Source organism: Sorex fumeus, unplaced genomic scaffold (genome assembly GCF_029834395.1).
Source record: "Sorex fumeus unplaced genomic scaffold, SorFum_2.1 ptg000063l, whole genome shotgun sequence".
Lineage (NCBI taxonomy): Eukaryota > Metazoa > Chordata > Mammalia > Eulipotyphla > Soricidae > Sorex > Sorex fumeus.
Window position 1 is genome coordinate 50,329,859 of NW_026606120.1, and position 14,448 is coordinate 50,344,306.

Below are 14,448 nucleotides of genomic sequence, written 5' to 3' on the forward strand. Positions count from 1 at the left end.
ATTAGTTACCAGTTATAACTGATTGAACAGGAACATGCTATTGGACTCTTTCTATCCTTTTGTACCATTTTGAAAGTTAGAAAGTTGGACTTGGGATTGTATGTCATTTCACAGAGGAATTCCACTACTCTTCTCTATTATTAATAGGTTCTAGTATTTAAATGTGAATACATGCATAATTAATTTAAAACAGAAAGCTGTTTTTTGAAGGGGGTGTATTTTTGGTCTCATGCTGCTATGCTTAGGGTTTACTCCTGGCTCTGTGCTCAAGGATCAGTCCTGGTGGGACTGTTGGTCCCAGGGATCGAATCCCGGTTGACTGCTTGCACAGCAAGCACCTTACCCTTTGTATTATCTCTCTGACCCCTAGAATGCTATTCTTATTTTGGGGGGTGGGTAAGGGGAGGAATCTAAATTGGGTAAAAGCTATTATGAAACATAGATTCCACTCGCTGATAGCCCTATCACCCTGTCATAACTTTCCAGCTTGGAGATAATCCTTTTTACCTGCCCAACTCTTTCTTTTTCTTTTTTAATCTAATCTTTGTGAATTACAGAGTTACAAAGTTATTTATGATTTTTAGGCGTACAATGTTTCAACACCAATTCCTTCACCAATGTCCACTTACCTTCACAAATACTGTTTCCCTCCTACCTCTCAGCCTACCTCTATGGAACCCTTTTTATTTTTGTTTTTGTTTTCCTTTTTGGGCACTGTTTTACAGTACTGTTACTGATAAGGTATCATGCATATGTCTTTATTTCAGCACCCACTCCTCATCCAGAGTGACCACTTCCCTCTCTATCATTGTCCCAGTGATTCCTTCCCTGACTTTACCACTACCCCCCACCTTAGTGGCAGTTTCGTACTAAGGAACAGTTCTCCTGCTTTTCATTTCTATTGCCTTTGGGCATTAGTTATTCCCCTACTATGTTAATTTATGTCCCTCATATGAGTGTGATCATTTTGTGTCTGTTCATGTCCCTCTGACTCATTTTAATCAGCATGATAACTCTCCAGATCTATCTATATAGCAGCAAATTGCATGACTTCAATTTTTCTTATGGCCGAGTAATAGAATGCTATTCTTGAACTTCTTGGCAGCATGACTTGTTTTCAGATAAATATAAATAAGTATGAATTCATATTAAAGAAGCTATTTTCCCCGAACTTTATATGTGTATTTTATTACTCCTTAGGCGATATTGTTGCTCTGTTGTTTTTTTTTTTTTTTGGTCTGTTTTTGGGCCATCCCAGACTGTTCAGGGCTTTCTCCTGGCTTTGTACCCATGGATCACTCCTTGCAGTGTTCACGGGGACCGTAGGGATGCTAGGGATTGAACCAGGGTAACTGCATACAAGGCTAATGCCTTACCTCTGGCCCCTGAGAGACATTTTCTTTCAGGAATAAATCCTAAACACCATGTAAGATTTTCTCAGATTTTAGGGCAATCTGTGGTTATTTCTATTATTCATTAGAAGCCTGGGACATAGGGTGTATTTTTGTTTGTTTGTTTTTGGGCCACAACAAACAAAGTGGTGCCCAAGGCTTGTACCTGGCTCTGCTCTCAGGAATTACTCTTTATGGTGCTTTGGGGACCATAAGAGGTGTTGAAGATCGAACCCAAGCTGGTAGTGTGCAAGGTAAACTCCTTACCCTCCATGCTATCCTTCTGGCCCTGAAACATATAGATTTTCTTGATTTTTTTTTAATTCTTAAATTCATTGGGGCTGGAGAGATAGTACAGTAGTAAGGCACTTGTCTTACACATGACCAACCTGAGTTAAATCCCCTGTACCCCATATTGTCCTCTGAGCCCTGCCTGGAGTGATCTCTGAGCAGAGTCAGGAATAAGTTCTAAGCACAACTGGATGTGTCAAAAACCAGTAAAATAAAATGCTTGAGTTCATTGTATTAGAAGTGCTTAAAAAAAAAGCACAGGAATAACGGAATAGAAAATCAGAACTCTAGGAGCTGGAGCGATAGCACAGCAGGGAGGATGTTTGCCTTGCACGCGGCCGACTGGAGTTCTATTCCCAGCGTCCCATACGGTCTCCCAAGTACTGCCAGGAGTAATTCCTGAGTGCAGAGCCAGGAGTAACCCCTGAGCATCTCTGGGTGTGACCCAGAAAGAAAAAAAATCAGAACTTTATTGGTATGAAAACAACTTAGGTTGGGATTTTCACCAGCTGTCTGGAGAACAAACTTCAAAGGGAGGGGAGTAGTGGTCTGGTTTTATGCCTAGCTAAGATAGAGCTTATATATATTCCACTAGTTTTTCAGGAAACTCCTGAATATTTATGAAGGGCACAATTAAGCTTACACAGTTGAGGGACACATAATGAACATGCATCAAATATGCAGAGTATTGTGTAGAAAAGCAATGGTGGGAGGGATGTGGGGTTTTGGGGTGTGACTTTCAGTATGGCAATGAAGAGAAAGGTGAATGGAGGTCAAGTATGGCTCATAGGCAGTCTCCCACTGGTTGGTACTGTCTGACTAAAAGCCAATTTACAAAAGTGTTCTTCAGGTTCTGTCTTGGCCCAATCAACCAAGAGAATGTAAAAAGGCTTTTCCCTCGAGGAGGCTGTCACATCCCCGAAGCTACAAACTCTGGAGAATCTGTTTTAATATTTTCCTATTCTGTAGAGTTCTTCTAACTTTTTATCTTTCTTTTGGTCAGTGGGCAGTGAAAAGAAAAGAAGCCAGGTTGCAGAAAGTGTTGAAAATGTATTGTATGCATTTTTTTCCTCCCAGACATTCTCTAAAATTTTTTTATCTTTAAGGAAATATAACTCAATTTCTATGAGTCATCATTCTCTTTTATATAGTGCTGGGTAAAGGAATTAATTTTGTAGACATTTAATGACTTCCAGAAAGATAGATGCAAAAAATTGAAAATTTGAATTTTAGATTTACCATAAATGCTATTAAATATTGAAAATTGGGGATCGGAGCAATAGCACAGTGGGTAGGGCATTTGTCTTACATACGGCTGACCCGGGTTTGATCCCCGGCACCCCTATATGGTCCCCCAAGCACTGCCAGGAGTAATTCCTGAGTGCAGAGCCAGGAGTAACCCCTGAGCATCGCCAGGTGTGACCCACAAAGTAAACAAAACAAAACAAAACAAATATTGAAAATTGGAGCTTGGGATACAAATATAGTAACTGATAAAATTTTTCTAATGTGTTAGTATTTTCAAAGAGAAATTATTCTTTTTAGTCATTTTCAAGTGTGAATTCTTAACACTTTTTTTTCTTCCTTCAGCTTCCAATAAAAACAGGACAGCAAAACACACATACCAAAGTCAGTACTGAACACAACAAGGAATGTCTTATCAATATTTCCAAATATAAGTTTTCTTTGGTTATAAGCGGCCTCACCAATATCTTAAAGAATGTTAACAATATGGTGAGTATTTGGATTACTGTTCTCTGGGGGAATTTTCTTTATTTCATATTTTTAAGCAACATATTTTAATGTGTTAAAAGTCATTTTCTGTGAACTTTGGATATAAAATTTATAATTATTTTGTGAATGTGTACAATTAACCTTTCAACTTTCATTTACTTCTTGATTCTTTGCCATAGATTTGTAAATCCCTTGTAACTCTGTCTCCTTTTCTGTTACTTTTTAGGAATAAGCATTTTATATTGATTTTTCCATATATGAATTGGCAAAATATGAATAATATAATAATAACCTGTTAAAATTTTTTTCTTACGTTCTCATTTATTTAGAGTGACTCAGTCCTAAAGTAGTTGATAAATGAGTCCTGTATTCCCCGAATGTGTGATTGGTTTTATGAAGATACTGTTTCCTTCCATTTCTTTTAAAACCTCTGACAGATTTTGTAGTAGAGCATACACTGTTGAAGAGTTTTCCTCAAATACCAGTTTCATTAATCAATTTGATGGTCAAAAGCTTATAATTGTTTCTCTATTTCTTATTATATAAAATCATTTATATTTCCTAGACTTCAAGATACTCTAATTGTACTCTCTTTGTACCTCAGGACATACTTAATTTAAAACAACCTATATGAATTTTTTTTTTGATTAATTCCAAACTGCTCTGCTTGTCTTCAGTGTTTGTAACTTCAGTTTGTATTGTTTGTATTGATCTGTGAAACTCACTTTGACTGTACATTGTGAATATTGTGAAGAACAGTATAATATTTTTAGTCACACTAGTATGGTTCTTTCCTTTTTAATTAGAAAACACCCTAAACTCAGAAAATTGATAAGGGGGAAGTGCCTTACAAAGGAATTTTTTCTTAGGAAAAACCCAGCTTTCCAAAGTTGTGGTATTTGTTTGTTTGTTTGATTTTTAAAGAATACAACTTTTTTGGGCCAGAGAGATGGGTCGTGCTTAAAATGTTGGAGGTCCAGATTCAGTCCCTGGCAGTGCATGGTGCCTTGTGCACTGACTGAGTAGCACCACTGAGTCTGGCTTCCAAAAAAAAAAAAAAGTTTAGGAGGATTGGGAATGTGGCTCAATATTAGAACACTGGTCTGTGCATGTGAGGCCCTGGGTTTGACTCACAACTCTGAGTGGTCCCCTGTACATCTGTGTATAGCTCAAAAGGCAGAAACATTTTCTAAAAGTTTAAAAAGAGGTTTTTTAATAGTCACATAAAATGATTTACAAAAGGGCATTTTAGATTTTGTGGCATTTTTACATATGCATTTGTGTTTGGGCCACACCTAGCTGTTCTCAGGGGCTGTTCCTGGTGTGGTTATTCATGGTTCCTCCCTCAATGTGCTCTGAGGGTTGTTTGGTGCCAGGATTGAATCTGGATCTCCTCCTTGCAATATGTGCTTTCATAGCCGTTTGCGGGATCTCCCAAGGTAGACTGAAAATATTTTGATATTTACAACTCCCCCCTCCTCCCAAGCAAAACCACAAAATCTTGTGATAGATATTTAGTACTTACTCAGTAACTTGAGTCGTGGAAACTTGGCCTTTATATTGGTAAATTTTAGTTCCTCTATATTTTACGTATTTAAAATATAAGCCAGAGTGTCTACTTTCGGAGTTAATGACACAGTCTAATAAGTGCCAGCATTTTTGTTTCCTTGAGTATATTTTTGTATTAGTATTAAACCAGGAACAATAGATTTTAAATATTAATTTAAAGATCTGTGAAATAAAACAAGACTATTTTCAAAATCATAAAACTAATCAAGTTCCCTACTTTTCATATGTATGCTGATTTGTAGTAGAATAAAAACTAATTTTTAGTCTTCTAAATATTTTTCTTTTAGAGAATATTTGGAGAAGCTGCTGAAAAGAATTTGTATCTCTCTCAGTTGATTATTTTGGATACACTGGAAAAATGTCTTGCTGGAGTAAGTAAATCTATTTTTAAGTGAACGTATTTTGTGAATTCAATTTTGAGAATGATCTGATGTAGCAAAATATAGATGCAGTTGGGGAAAATTTTGTCTTAAAATATATGAATATAAATTTTATTAGTAGAGTTAATCTGAGGGTTAGATGAGGTTGGTTTGACTCATATCTCTCTCATTCTTTTTTCTTGGAAAGATAAGAAAAGGACATATTTTGATATAATTAGTGTCTCCTAATATTGGAAGGCCTATGTCACTGGTTTTGAATCTCTTATGAAGGACCAAAACTAAATCTTTTTATTTCTCATACAAATCTGATCTTAATATTTTACTTTTAAAATCCTTGTAAAAGTGAACTTTAGAACATTAAACTTGGGGGCTGGAGTAAGATCCACTGTACTTAAAAGCAGCCGACCCAGGCTCGATCCCCAGCATTCCATATGGTCTCCTAGCACTGCCAAGAGTAATTCCTGAGTAAGGAGTAACCCCTGAACACCATTGGGTATGGCTCAAACAAAAAACACATTAAAACTGACTCTGGAGGGAGCTGGAGCAATAGTACAGTGGGTAGAGCATTTGCCTTGCATGTAGCTGACCCAGGTTCAATCCCATTTGGTCCCTTGAGCATCACCAGAAGCAGTTCTTGAGTGCAGAGCCAGAGTAACCCCTGACCATTGCCAGGTGTGACCCAAAAAACAAAAACAATTAAAAAAAAAAGTAAAAAAAAAATCTGACTCTGGAGAGACAGACCAAGTGGTAAGGCACTTGCCTTATATGCTGCCAATCCAGGTTTGATCTCTGTCCTACATATGATTCCCCTGAGCAACTGTAGGAGTTTTCCTGAGCGTAGAGCCAGGACTAATCCCTGAGCATCATCGGGTTTGGTCTATCCTCTCCACTCCCTTTAACTCTCAAAACAAAAAAACCTATTACTTAGTGATAGAACTGCTTTAAGAACTAGAATCAGGCTGGAGTGATAATACAGGGATTAAGGTACTTGCCTAGCATGATGCCAGCCTCAGTTTGATCCTCTCCACCTCTTATGGTCCCTTGGGCACAGCCAAGAGAGCCCTCTGAGCATAGAGCCAGAAGTTTGCCTCGTACATAAGCAGTTGGGGACCCCCAAAATGCAAAACAAGCCACCGAAAAGAAAACCCTACCCCCAAAACATCCACTGTTGGGGCCTGGAGATAATGTAGCAGTTAGAACATACGCCTGGCATGTGTCTGACCTGGTTTTGATTCCTAGGTATCACACAGTACCTGGGATGTTGCCAGGTGCAGCCTTGGATATCCCCAGTTCTGCTGGGGTGGCACAGGTATCCCTGGCCTCTCAAGTAGCATCACATCTTCAGGTCATTTGCTGAGCCAGTGGTCCCTGTTGTTATTTGTAAATAAGATAGAAAATAGATTTTTGAAGTAGTTGAAACAGTTCTTTGTCAGTTCCTCTAATTAGTTATAACAGTGTATTTCAACCATGAATGAGTTAGAAAAATTTCAGGAATATTTCTTTTGTAGAGAAATAATGGACAGTGGTGGAGAGTGCTGGACACTTTGATGGTGATGGAATTGTAGTAACTGTACATCAATATCATAGATTATCAATGTTAACATAACTGTAATGATGGTACCTATGCTATAATTTAAAAAAGGAAAAACTTTATATTATGTAAAACAAAATGTTTTTGTGCTTCTGCAGTCTCGTTTCTTCCTGGAATATGGTAGGAGTTTATATAAATATGCAGACTTAATGCCTCAATGCCTCTATTTTAAAGAACTGTCTATTCAGTATATATTAGAGGTAACCTCTTTTATTCTCTTGTTTTCTGGCATATGTTTATTCAAAATTGTTTCTCTCCTATGTTTTCCTTTTATGTTTTATTTGATCTGAGTAGTAAACTTTCACAGAAGGGACATTGATATATGAGGGTTTAATTGTGTGGTTAAAAAGAGAGAGAACGGCCAGAAATATTTGAGGAAGGGATAGGCTAGAAATTTGGAAAAAATAATAATAGCATTTGTATAGTAAGTATCCTTAGAAAAGAGTGTAGTCTACAAACGTTTTGTTTTTTTTTTTAACTTGAGAAATGCATTTTTTATTTTGTTTTTGTTTGATTATATTTTGTTCTTGGATCATACCGACTGGTGCTTAGGGGCTACTACTGTTTTAATTTTTTGGGTTCCTCCTGGTGGTACTTTGGGGATTGTGTGGTGCTGGTGATCAAACCATGGCCTCCTGCTTACAAAACGTTGCACTCCAACCCTTTGAGCTATCTCTCCAGCCACAGGCCACAAAACTTAAGCATATTGTTTCAATTTATTGACCTTTTGTTATATTCCATTTTTTTTTATAAGCTTCTCCTTAGAGAGTGAGAGTTTTGATTTAGCTTGGCCTTTCTATAATTTGTAATTTGATTAATAAATTGCTAATTCTGTTCATTGTAGAATAGAATAAAAGCTCGAGTAAAGTAAAGTAAAGGCCCTCCCGTTGATCATCGATTTGCTCGAGCGGGCCCAGTAACGTCTCCATTGGAGACTTTGTTGTTACTGTGTTTGGCATATCGAATACGTCACGGGGAGCTTGCCAGGCTCTGCCGTGCGGGCAAGATATTCTCGGTAGCTTGCCGGGCTCTCCGAGAGGGGCGGAGGAATCGAACTCGGGTCGGCCATGTTGGCTGCATGCAAGGCAAACGCCCTACTGCTGTGCTATCGCTGGAGAATAAAAGCAAAAGTAAAAAATAATTGTGAAAAATTTAAAACTTTATCTGAATTCTTAAAACTTTTAAACTTCAAAAACTTGAAAAAATGAAAAACTTTCTTTATTCTTATTCTTTATTACAATTATTTATTACAAACTTAATTACAATTTTTATTTTATTTTACAATTATTTTGCAATTATTTACAATTACTTTTACAATTATATTTTAGTTATTTACAATTATTTTACAATTCTTTATTTTATTTTATTCTTTATTATATTTATTTATTTTTTGCTTTTTGGGTCACACCTAGCAAGGCACAGGGGGGATTACTCCTGGCTCTGCACTCAGGAATCACCCCTGACAGTGCTCAGGGGACCATATGGGATGCTGGGAATCGAACCTGGGTTGGCCGCGTGCAAGGCAAACGCCCTACCCACTGTGCTATTGCTCCAGCCCCTACAGTTCTTTATTCTTTATTACAATTTCTTTATTTACAATTCTTTATTACAATTAAAGTAATTACTTTTAATCGTAAATACCAATATATATTTGTTTTCTTGGCCTTTTTGAGTTTTATAGATTTTATCCATTAACATTTGTAATTATGAGGTCATAGAAAATGTGTTTGGGAGACTGAACACAGATATTACTGACCACTATTTAATTTGACAATTATTAGAGATAGCCCATAGTACATGGGAATTGTATAATACATAAAATAGACTTTGTTCTGCTCTATAGTTGATAACATATACTTTTCCCATAAAATGTACAATTAAAATAAAGTTATTGGATAATTGTTGCATTATATTGTTTTTGGGTCACACCCAGCAGTTCTCAGGGGTTACTCCTAGCTCTGTACTTAGGAATTACTCTTGCTGGTGTTTGGGAAACCATCTAGGATGCCAGGGATAGAACCGAGGTTGGCTGCATGCAAGGCAAACACCCTACCTGCTGTACTATCGCTCCAGCCCTTTTCCATTTTTTGGTTTTGACTTTAATGATTTTATGGTTCTCTCTCTCTCTCTCTCTCTCTCTCTCTCTCTCTCTCACTCTGTGTGTGTAAAACTAGGGATAGAAATCGTATGTTTCTCTCTTGAGTTTCATTTTTATATCAAAGTAAGTTGATGCAGTGTAAGAAGTGAGCCTAAATATATTTATCATAGAAGTAGCTGAAGTAGCTAAAGAAAAGTGGACACATATTAGTGTGAAATATTGATGTAGGATTGCATTATATCTACAGGGTTGCTTATCTATGGGTTGTTAATTGTAGTTATTTACTTTATGAAATAGCCATCTCAGTGTTAATACCAAGATTATCAAGCTTGCTGTCATTTATATGGGAATCATTTCCTAATACTGATGTGATATAATATGATTTATACTGAACTACCTAAAATGTTCCACCTAAACCTAATAGAACTGTTACATTTAAATTTTACGCTACAGAAAATACTGTAATCTTTAAGAACAAGCTATATTATGCCACTGAGAAGTAATCAGATCAACAGTGGAACATTTTGTAAGGCATCTGTCCCATTTTCTTAAAAAAGTCAATGTTATGAAAGTTTAAAATCATGTATATGGAGTGTGTGGGTGAGAATGTTTTAGAATAAAGAGACTAAAGGCAGATAGTAATCATGCTGCATCTATGAACCTTTTATGAATTCTGTTGAATTAAAAATTATGAAAGACTTTGGGGACAGTTGGGGAAGTTTGAATATAGAATGAGATATCCAGGGATGTAGCTGAGTTGTAGAATGCTTGCATTGCATGTATGAGACCCTGGGTTGGATGCTGGGAACTGCAGCAAGAAACCCAAACCAAAACAAAAGAAAACCCAAAATGAATATAATGACGCTGTTTATGTTTTCTCAATGTGATAGATATATTTTTATTTATTTGTTTTTCGGCCACCTCTGGCAATGCGGAGGGGGTTACTCCTGGCTCTGCACTTAGGAATCATTCCTAGTAGTGCTCTAGGGATCATAAGAGATGCCTGAGATCAAACCTGGTTTGGCCACATGCAAGGCAAGCATCTTACCTGCTGTAGTATTTCTCTGGCCTCAGTGTTACTATTTTTACTGATGCTGAAATATAGGGGTAGGCTGTTTTATTTTTAAAATCAGTTTGAAATTATTTATGCAAACACAATTAATAGTAATGATCTGTTTGTTTTGATCAAATTTCTCCAAAGGTAGGTGTGTTCCCTCAACCAAAACTTTATTTGGATCTTTAGGCAGATGACACAGTGCACTCATCAGTGAATATGAGTGGTCGTCCAATTCCAGGGAACTTCTTGTGATGGGATTTATTCAGGAGTGGTTGGGGGTAAAGAAGCAGGATTGAGGAGGCAAGGGAGGATAGACAGGAGAGGTTGAACTTCCTTTGTGAAAGAAGGGACCTTTTCTAGTAGATTACAGAGAAATACAGCAGACACAGAAGTTGTGAAATCCAGATGATGAATATATGGTTGCCTGTTATAGTTCTTAAATATGTTTTAAAATTTCCATAATAAAAATGTTTGCTTGCAAATTTAAGAATGTTTGAGAATTACATGATTATTTCTATTTTAGCAACCTAAGGATACAATGAGATTAGATGAAACGATGCTGGTTAAACAGTTGCTGCCAGAAATCTGCCATTTTCTTCACACCTGTCGTGAAGGAAACCAACATGCAGCTGAACTTCGAAATTCTGCCTCTGGAGTTTTATTTTCTCTCAGCTGCAACAACTTCAATGCAGTCTTTAGTCGCATTTCTACCAGGTTAGTGTGTAGACCACATAGGACTGTTGTAAGTAATAAAAAATTTAATCTTTTTTCTAAGTAAAAATAAACAGAAATAATCTTTTACTTGGGCTTTGCTGGAAATTTTGTGATTTGAGAGGGAAATTTGTATTTAATAGTATGACTGGTGTGCTAATTAAATATGAATACTGCTGGAAGCTTGAAAGCCTAAATTTTAAGGAAAAAATATCACTCATGTTCATATTTTATTTTTTTAAGTACTAGGTTTGAATTTTTGGTTTGACAACCCACCTGCCCCCCTTCCCCCACCTGTATAAAAAGGCTTACTAGAGAGAGACTAGACAGAGAATCAGAGTGCAGGCATAATCTAGAATAAGCGGCATTTTTTCTGTAGAAGGTAGTTAACTAAAAAGCAGAAGTGTATAGACAGAGTCAGAATGTGGGCATACTCTAGTGAGGGTAGCCTTTTTGGCTTGACTTTTTCATGTAATTTTTTCTTTAATTGAAATTAGCCTGGCAGAATAATTGATGAATGCTCGGAGTTGTATTGATCTCATGGTCTGTTCTTTATCACAAAATCCTGTTATCAGAAAAGTAAAAATAACCCAGCTGCCCATGAGATAGATCAAAGTGATGACTCAGGGACCAAGTTTGATCCTGCCACCACGTGTCCTCCTAGTAGCATCTCAGTGCATATTGCTGGTGGCCCATGAGGGCTGCCAGTTGTGGTCCTGCTGGCTCCCAGACACTGCCATGGTAGCCATGGGGGGCCTCTAGCATCGCTGGCTCAGGTAGTTCTACATCTTTATTGCTGTGCTCATGTACTACCCATTGAACCAAGCACCATCTGTTGAATCACTGGTCTTAAGCACCACTTGATTCCTTTCCTCTCTCCCTTGCCCCCAATTCCAAACTACCCAGAAATACTGGAACTTACATGGGAAAAAATGGGGGAGTAATTCAGTGGGAATCTCCAGAAAATAGTCTGTTTTATTTTTTAATTTTTATTATTATTTTTTTTTATGTAGGAGTACTGCTGTTTATCCAGACATTGATTAAGCTGATTGAATTGGGCAGGAACTTCATATTACTTTAAAAAAATTTTTTTTTAAATTGAATCATCGTGAGAAATAGTTACAAAGCTTTCATGTTTGAGATTCAGCTGTACAATGATTGAACACCCATCCCTCCACCCGTGCACACTTTCCACCACCAGTGTCTCTAATATATAACCCCCCATATCCCAGTCTTCACCCTGTCTCCATGGCAGGCAATTTCCCTAATACTCTCTCTCTACTCTTTGGGCTTTATGTTTGCTCGAATTTTCCAACCACCATTCAAACCTGCCTGCCAGGGGCAAATACAAGATCATTTATTGTCCACTGCTCATTTTGAATATCTTAGGTACCGCGACCGCACGCTTCTGGAATCCTAGATTGTGAATGGTTGCGTTCCAGAGACATTTCTGTAGGGCACTAATCCATTTTGGGATTCATTTGGGTGTCTGTGGATCAGGGTTGTTGGTGCGCTAAGATAGCGCCCAGAGGCACATTGTGGGTGTGACAGCCAGGCCAACGAGTGTGCGGGGAGTCTGGGCGGGACAGCCCCGTGCCTCTGCCACCATGAAGCATGGATATTTAGTCCTGGAACCCACATACCTAGGCCTTGCTTATGGAAGCTCTTGGTCGCTGGGATTCCATCTGAAATATTCTATCTGGAGTAGGTGGGGAGACTGCACCTTCTCCATCTAGGGTGTCCCAGTGAAATTGGCTCGGTATGGGACCTGGAGAGATCTCTGATTCTGTGGTGTCTTCTGGGACTCATTGTTATGTCTCTGGACCAGGGCTCTTGGTGTGCTCAGGTGGCACCTGGAGGCACATAGTGGGCTGACAGCCAGGCCAACAAGTAGGAGGGGAGCAGGGGTGCCCCGTACCTCTGCTGCCATGTGGTATGGATATTTAATCCTGGAACCTACATACCTGGGCCTTGCTTGTGGAAGCCTTTGGTCACTAGGATTCCTTCTGGAGTAGGCAGGGAGACTACGTACCTGCTCTATCTGAGGTATGCCTATAAAATTGGCTCGGTATGGGGCCTGGAGAGATCTCTGGCTCTGTGGGACTTGCTGCAGTGTCTCTGGCTTTTGGTCTCTTTTGAGATTTATTTATGGGTCTTCGAAGCAAGGCCAGTAATAGTTTACAGGGTGGTGCTGGAGTTGGTTCATGGAGTGACCACCAGTGCTTTCATGTGCACTGGGAAGTGTGGGGAGGGAGCCCATCCCAACTACGTGAACTCCTGGAGATTTCAGTTACAAAACCCGCATACCCTAATTTTTAGCCGATTATTTCGTGGTGAGGCCCGTCTTGAGATGGTGGAGTCAGGCCAGGGGTATGGTGGTGACTTTGGATTGTGGAAGCAAGCGACTGCTGGGGGCTCTGCTTGGGCAGACACAGGTCAACCTGCAGTTTACCCTAGTTTGTTCATCCATGCACGGGTTCGAGATTAACTGTGGCTTTTGGTCTCTTTCGAGATTTATCTCTGGATCTCTGAAATAAGGCAATAAATGAGCTTGTATAGCTGAGCCGGATGTGGTTTGTGGGCATGGTTCCCACATACCTAACTTTTGGTCATTTAATTTCTTGGTAAACTTTGTCCCAAGTTGTTGGGGTCTGGCCAAAGGCACAGTGGCAATTTTGGGTGTCAGGAAGCCTGTAGGCACCATCAAGCTGTTGATGCACTCGTCCCACAGGTACAGGTTGACCTGTTGGTGGCATCATACCCCCCCCCCCCCCCGTAGTCTTTGTTTTAAGTATATTAACTTTGAAAGATATGTTTGTCAGATGATTATTTTTTTTTCTTTTTGGGCCACACCTGGTGATGCACAGGGGTTACTCCTGGATCTGCACTCAGGAATTACCCCTGGCGGTCCTCAGCGGGGGGACCATAGAGGACGCTGGGAATTGAACTCAGGTCAGCCACGTGTAAAGTAAACGCCTTACCCGCTATGCTATTGCTCCAGCCCCGATGCCTTTTTTATTTATTTATTTTTAAACTTTTTTATTTAACACTGCACTGTAGCACTATCCTCTTGTTGTTCATCAATTTGCTCTTTGCTCGAGCAGGACTAGTAACGTCTCCGTTGTGAGACTTGTTATTGTTTTTGGCATATCGAATACGCCATGGGAAGCTTGTTAGGCTCTGCTGAGTGGGCGAGATACTCTGGGTAGCTTGCTGGACTCTCCAAGAGGGACAGAGGAATCGAACCCGGGTCAGATGCATGCAAAGGCAACCGCCCTACCTGCTCCAGCCCTGATGCTTTTTTTTAAATTAAAAATTAATTTTTAATTTTACAGGAGTTTGAGGGCTGTACCTGTGAGGGCTGCTTCTAGCTTTATGCTTGGGGGTTGCTCCCAGTGGTTCTCAGAAGACCATGTGGTGCCAGGGACTGAACTAGGGTCAGCACAGGGTTAAGGTGCTTGCTGAACCATCTCTGGCCTTTGGATTGGGATTATTAGAGGAGCAAAAACCTCCCCAGTGATGCTGTAGGATACCAGGGTTAACCTAGAGGTATTTGGAAAGTAGGGCCCTATGTATGCCAGACATATATTTCCACCCTATTTGATCATTTCCCTGGTCCCTACAAT

General features: G+C 39.0%; 1 protein-coding gene across 9 annotated transcripts in view; it reads left to right on the plus strand.

Annotated features, from left to right (window-relative positions):
* Window positions 1-14,448, plus strand: part of NF1 (neurofibromin 1) — a 300,188-nt gene that overhangs the window by 56,704 nt on the left and 229,036 nt on the right. For all 9 annotated transcript variants that reach the window (XM_056127967.1, XM_056127959.1, XM_056127961.1 and 6 more), the window contains exons 2-4: window positions 3,273-3,416; window positions 5,273-5,356; window positions 10,635-10,825. In XM_056127967.1, coding sequence (XP_055983942.1) covers window positions 3,273-3,416; window positions 5,273-5,356; window positions 10,635-10,825 — 419 coding nt within the window. The remainder of the gene's footprint in view (window positions 1-3,272; window positions 3,417-5,272; window positions 5,357-10,634; window positions 10,826-14,448) is intronic.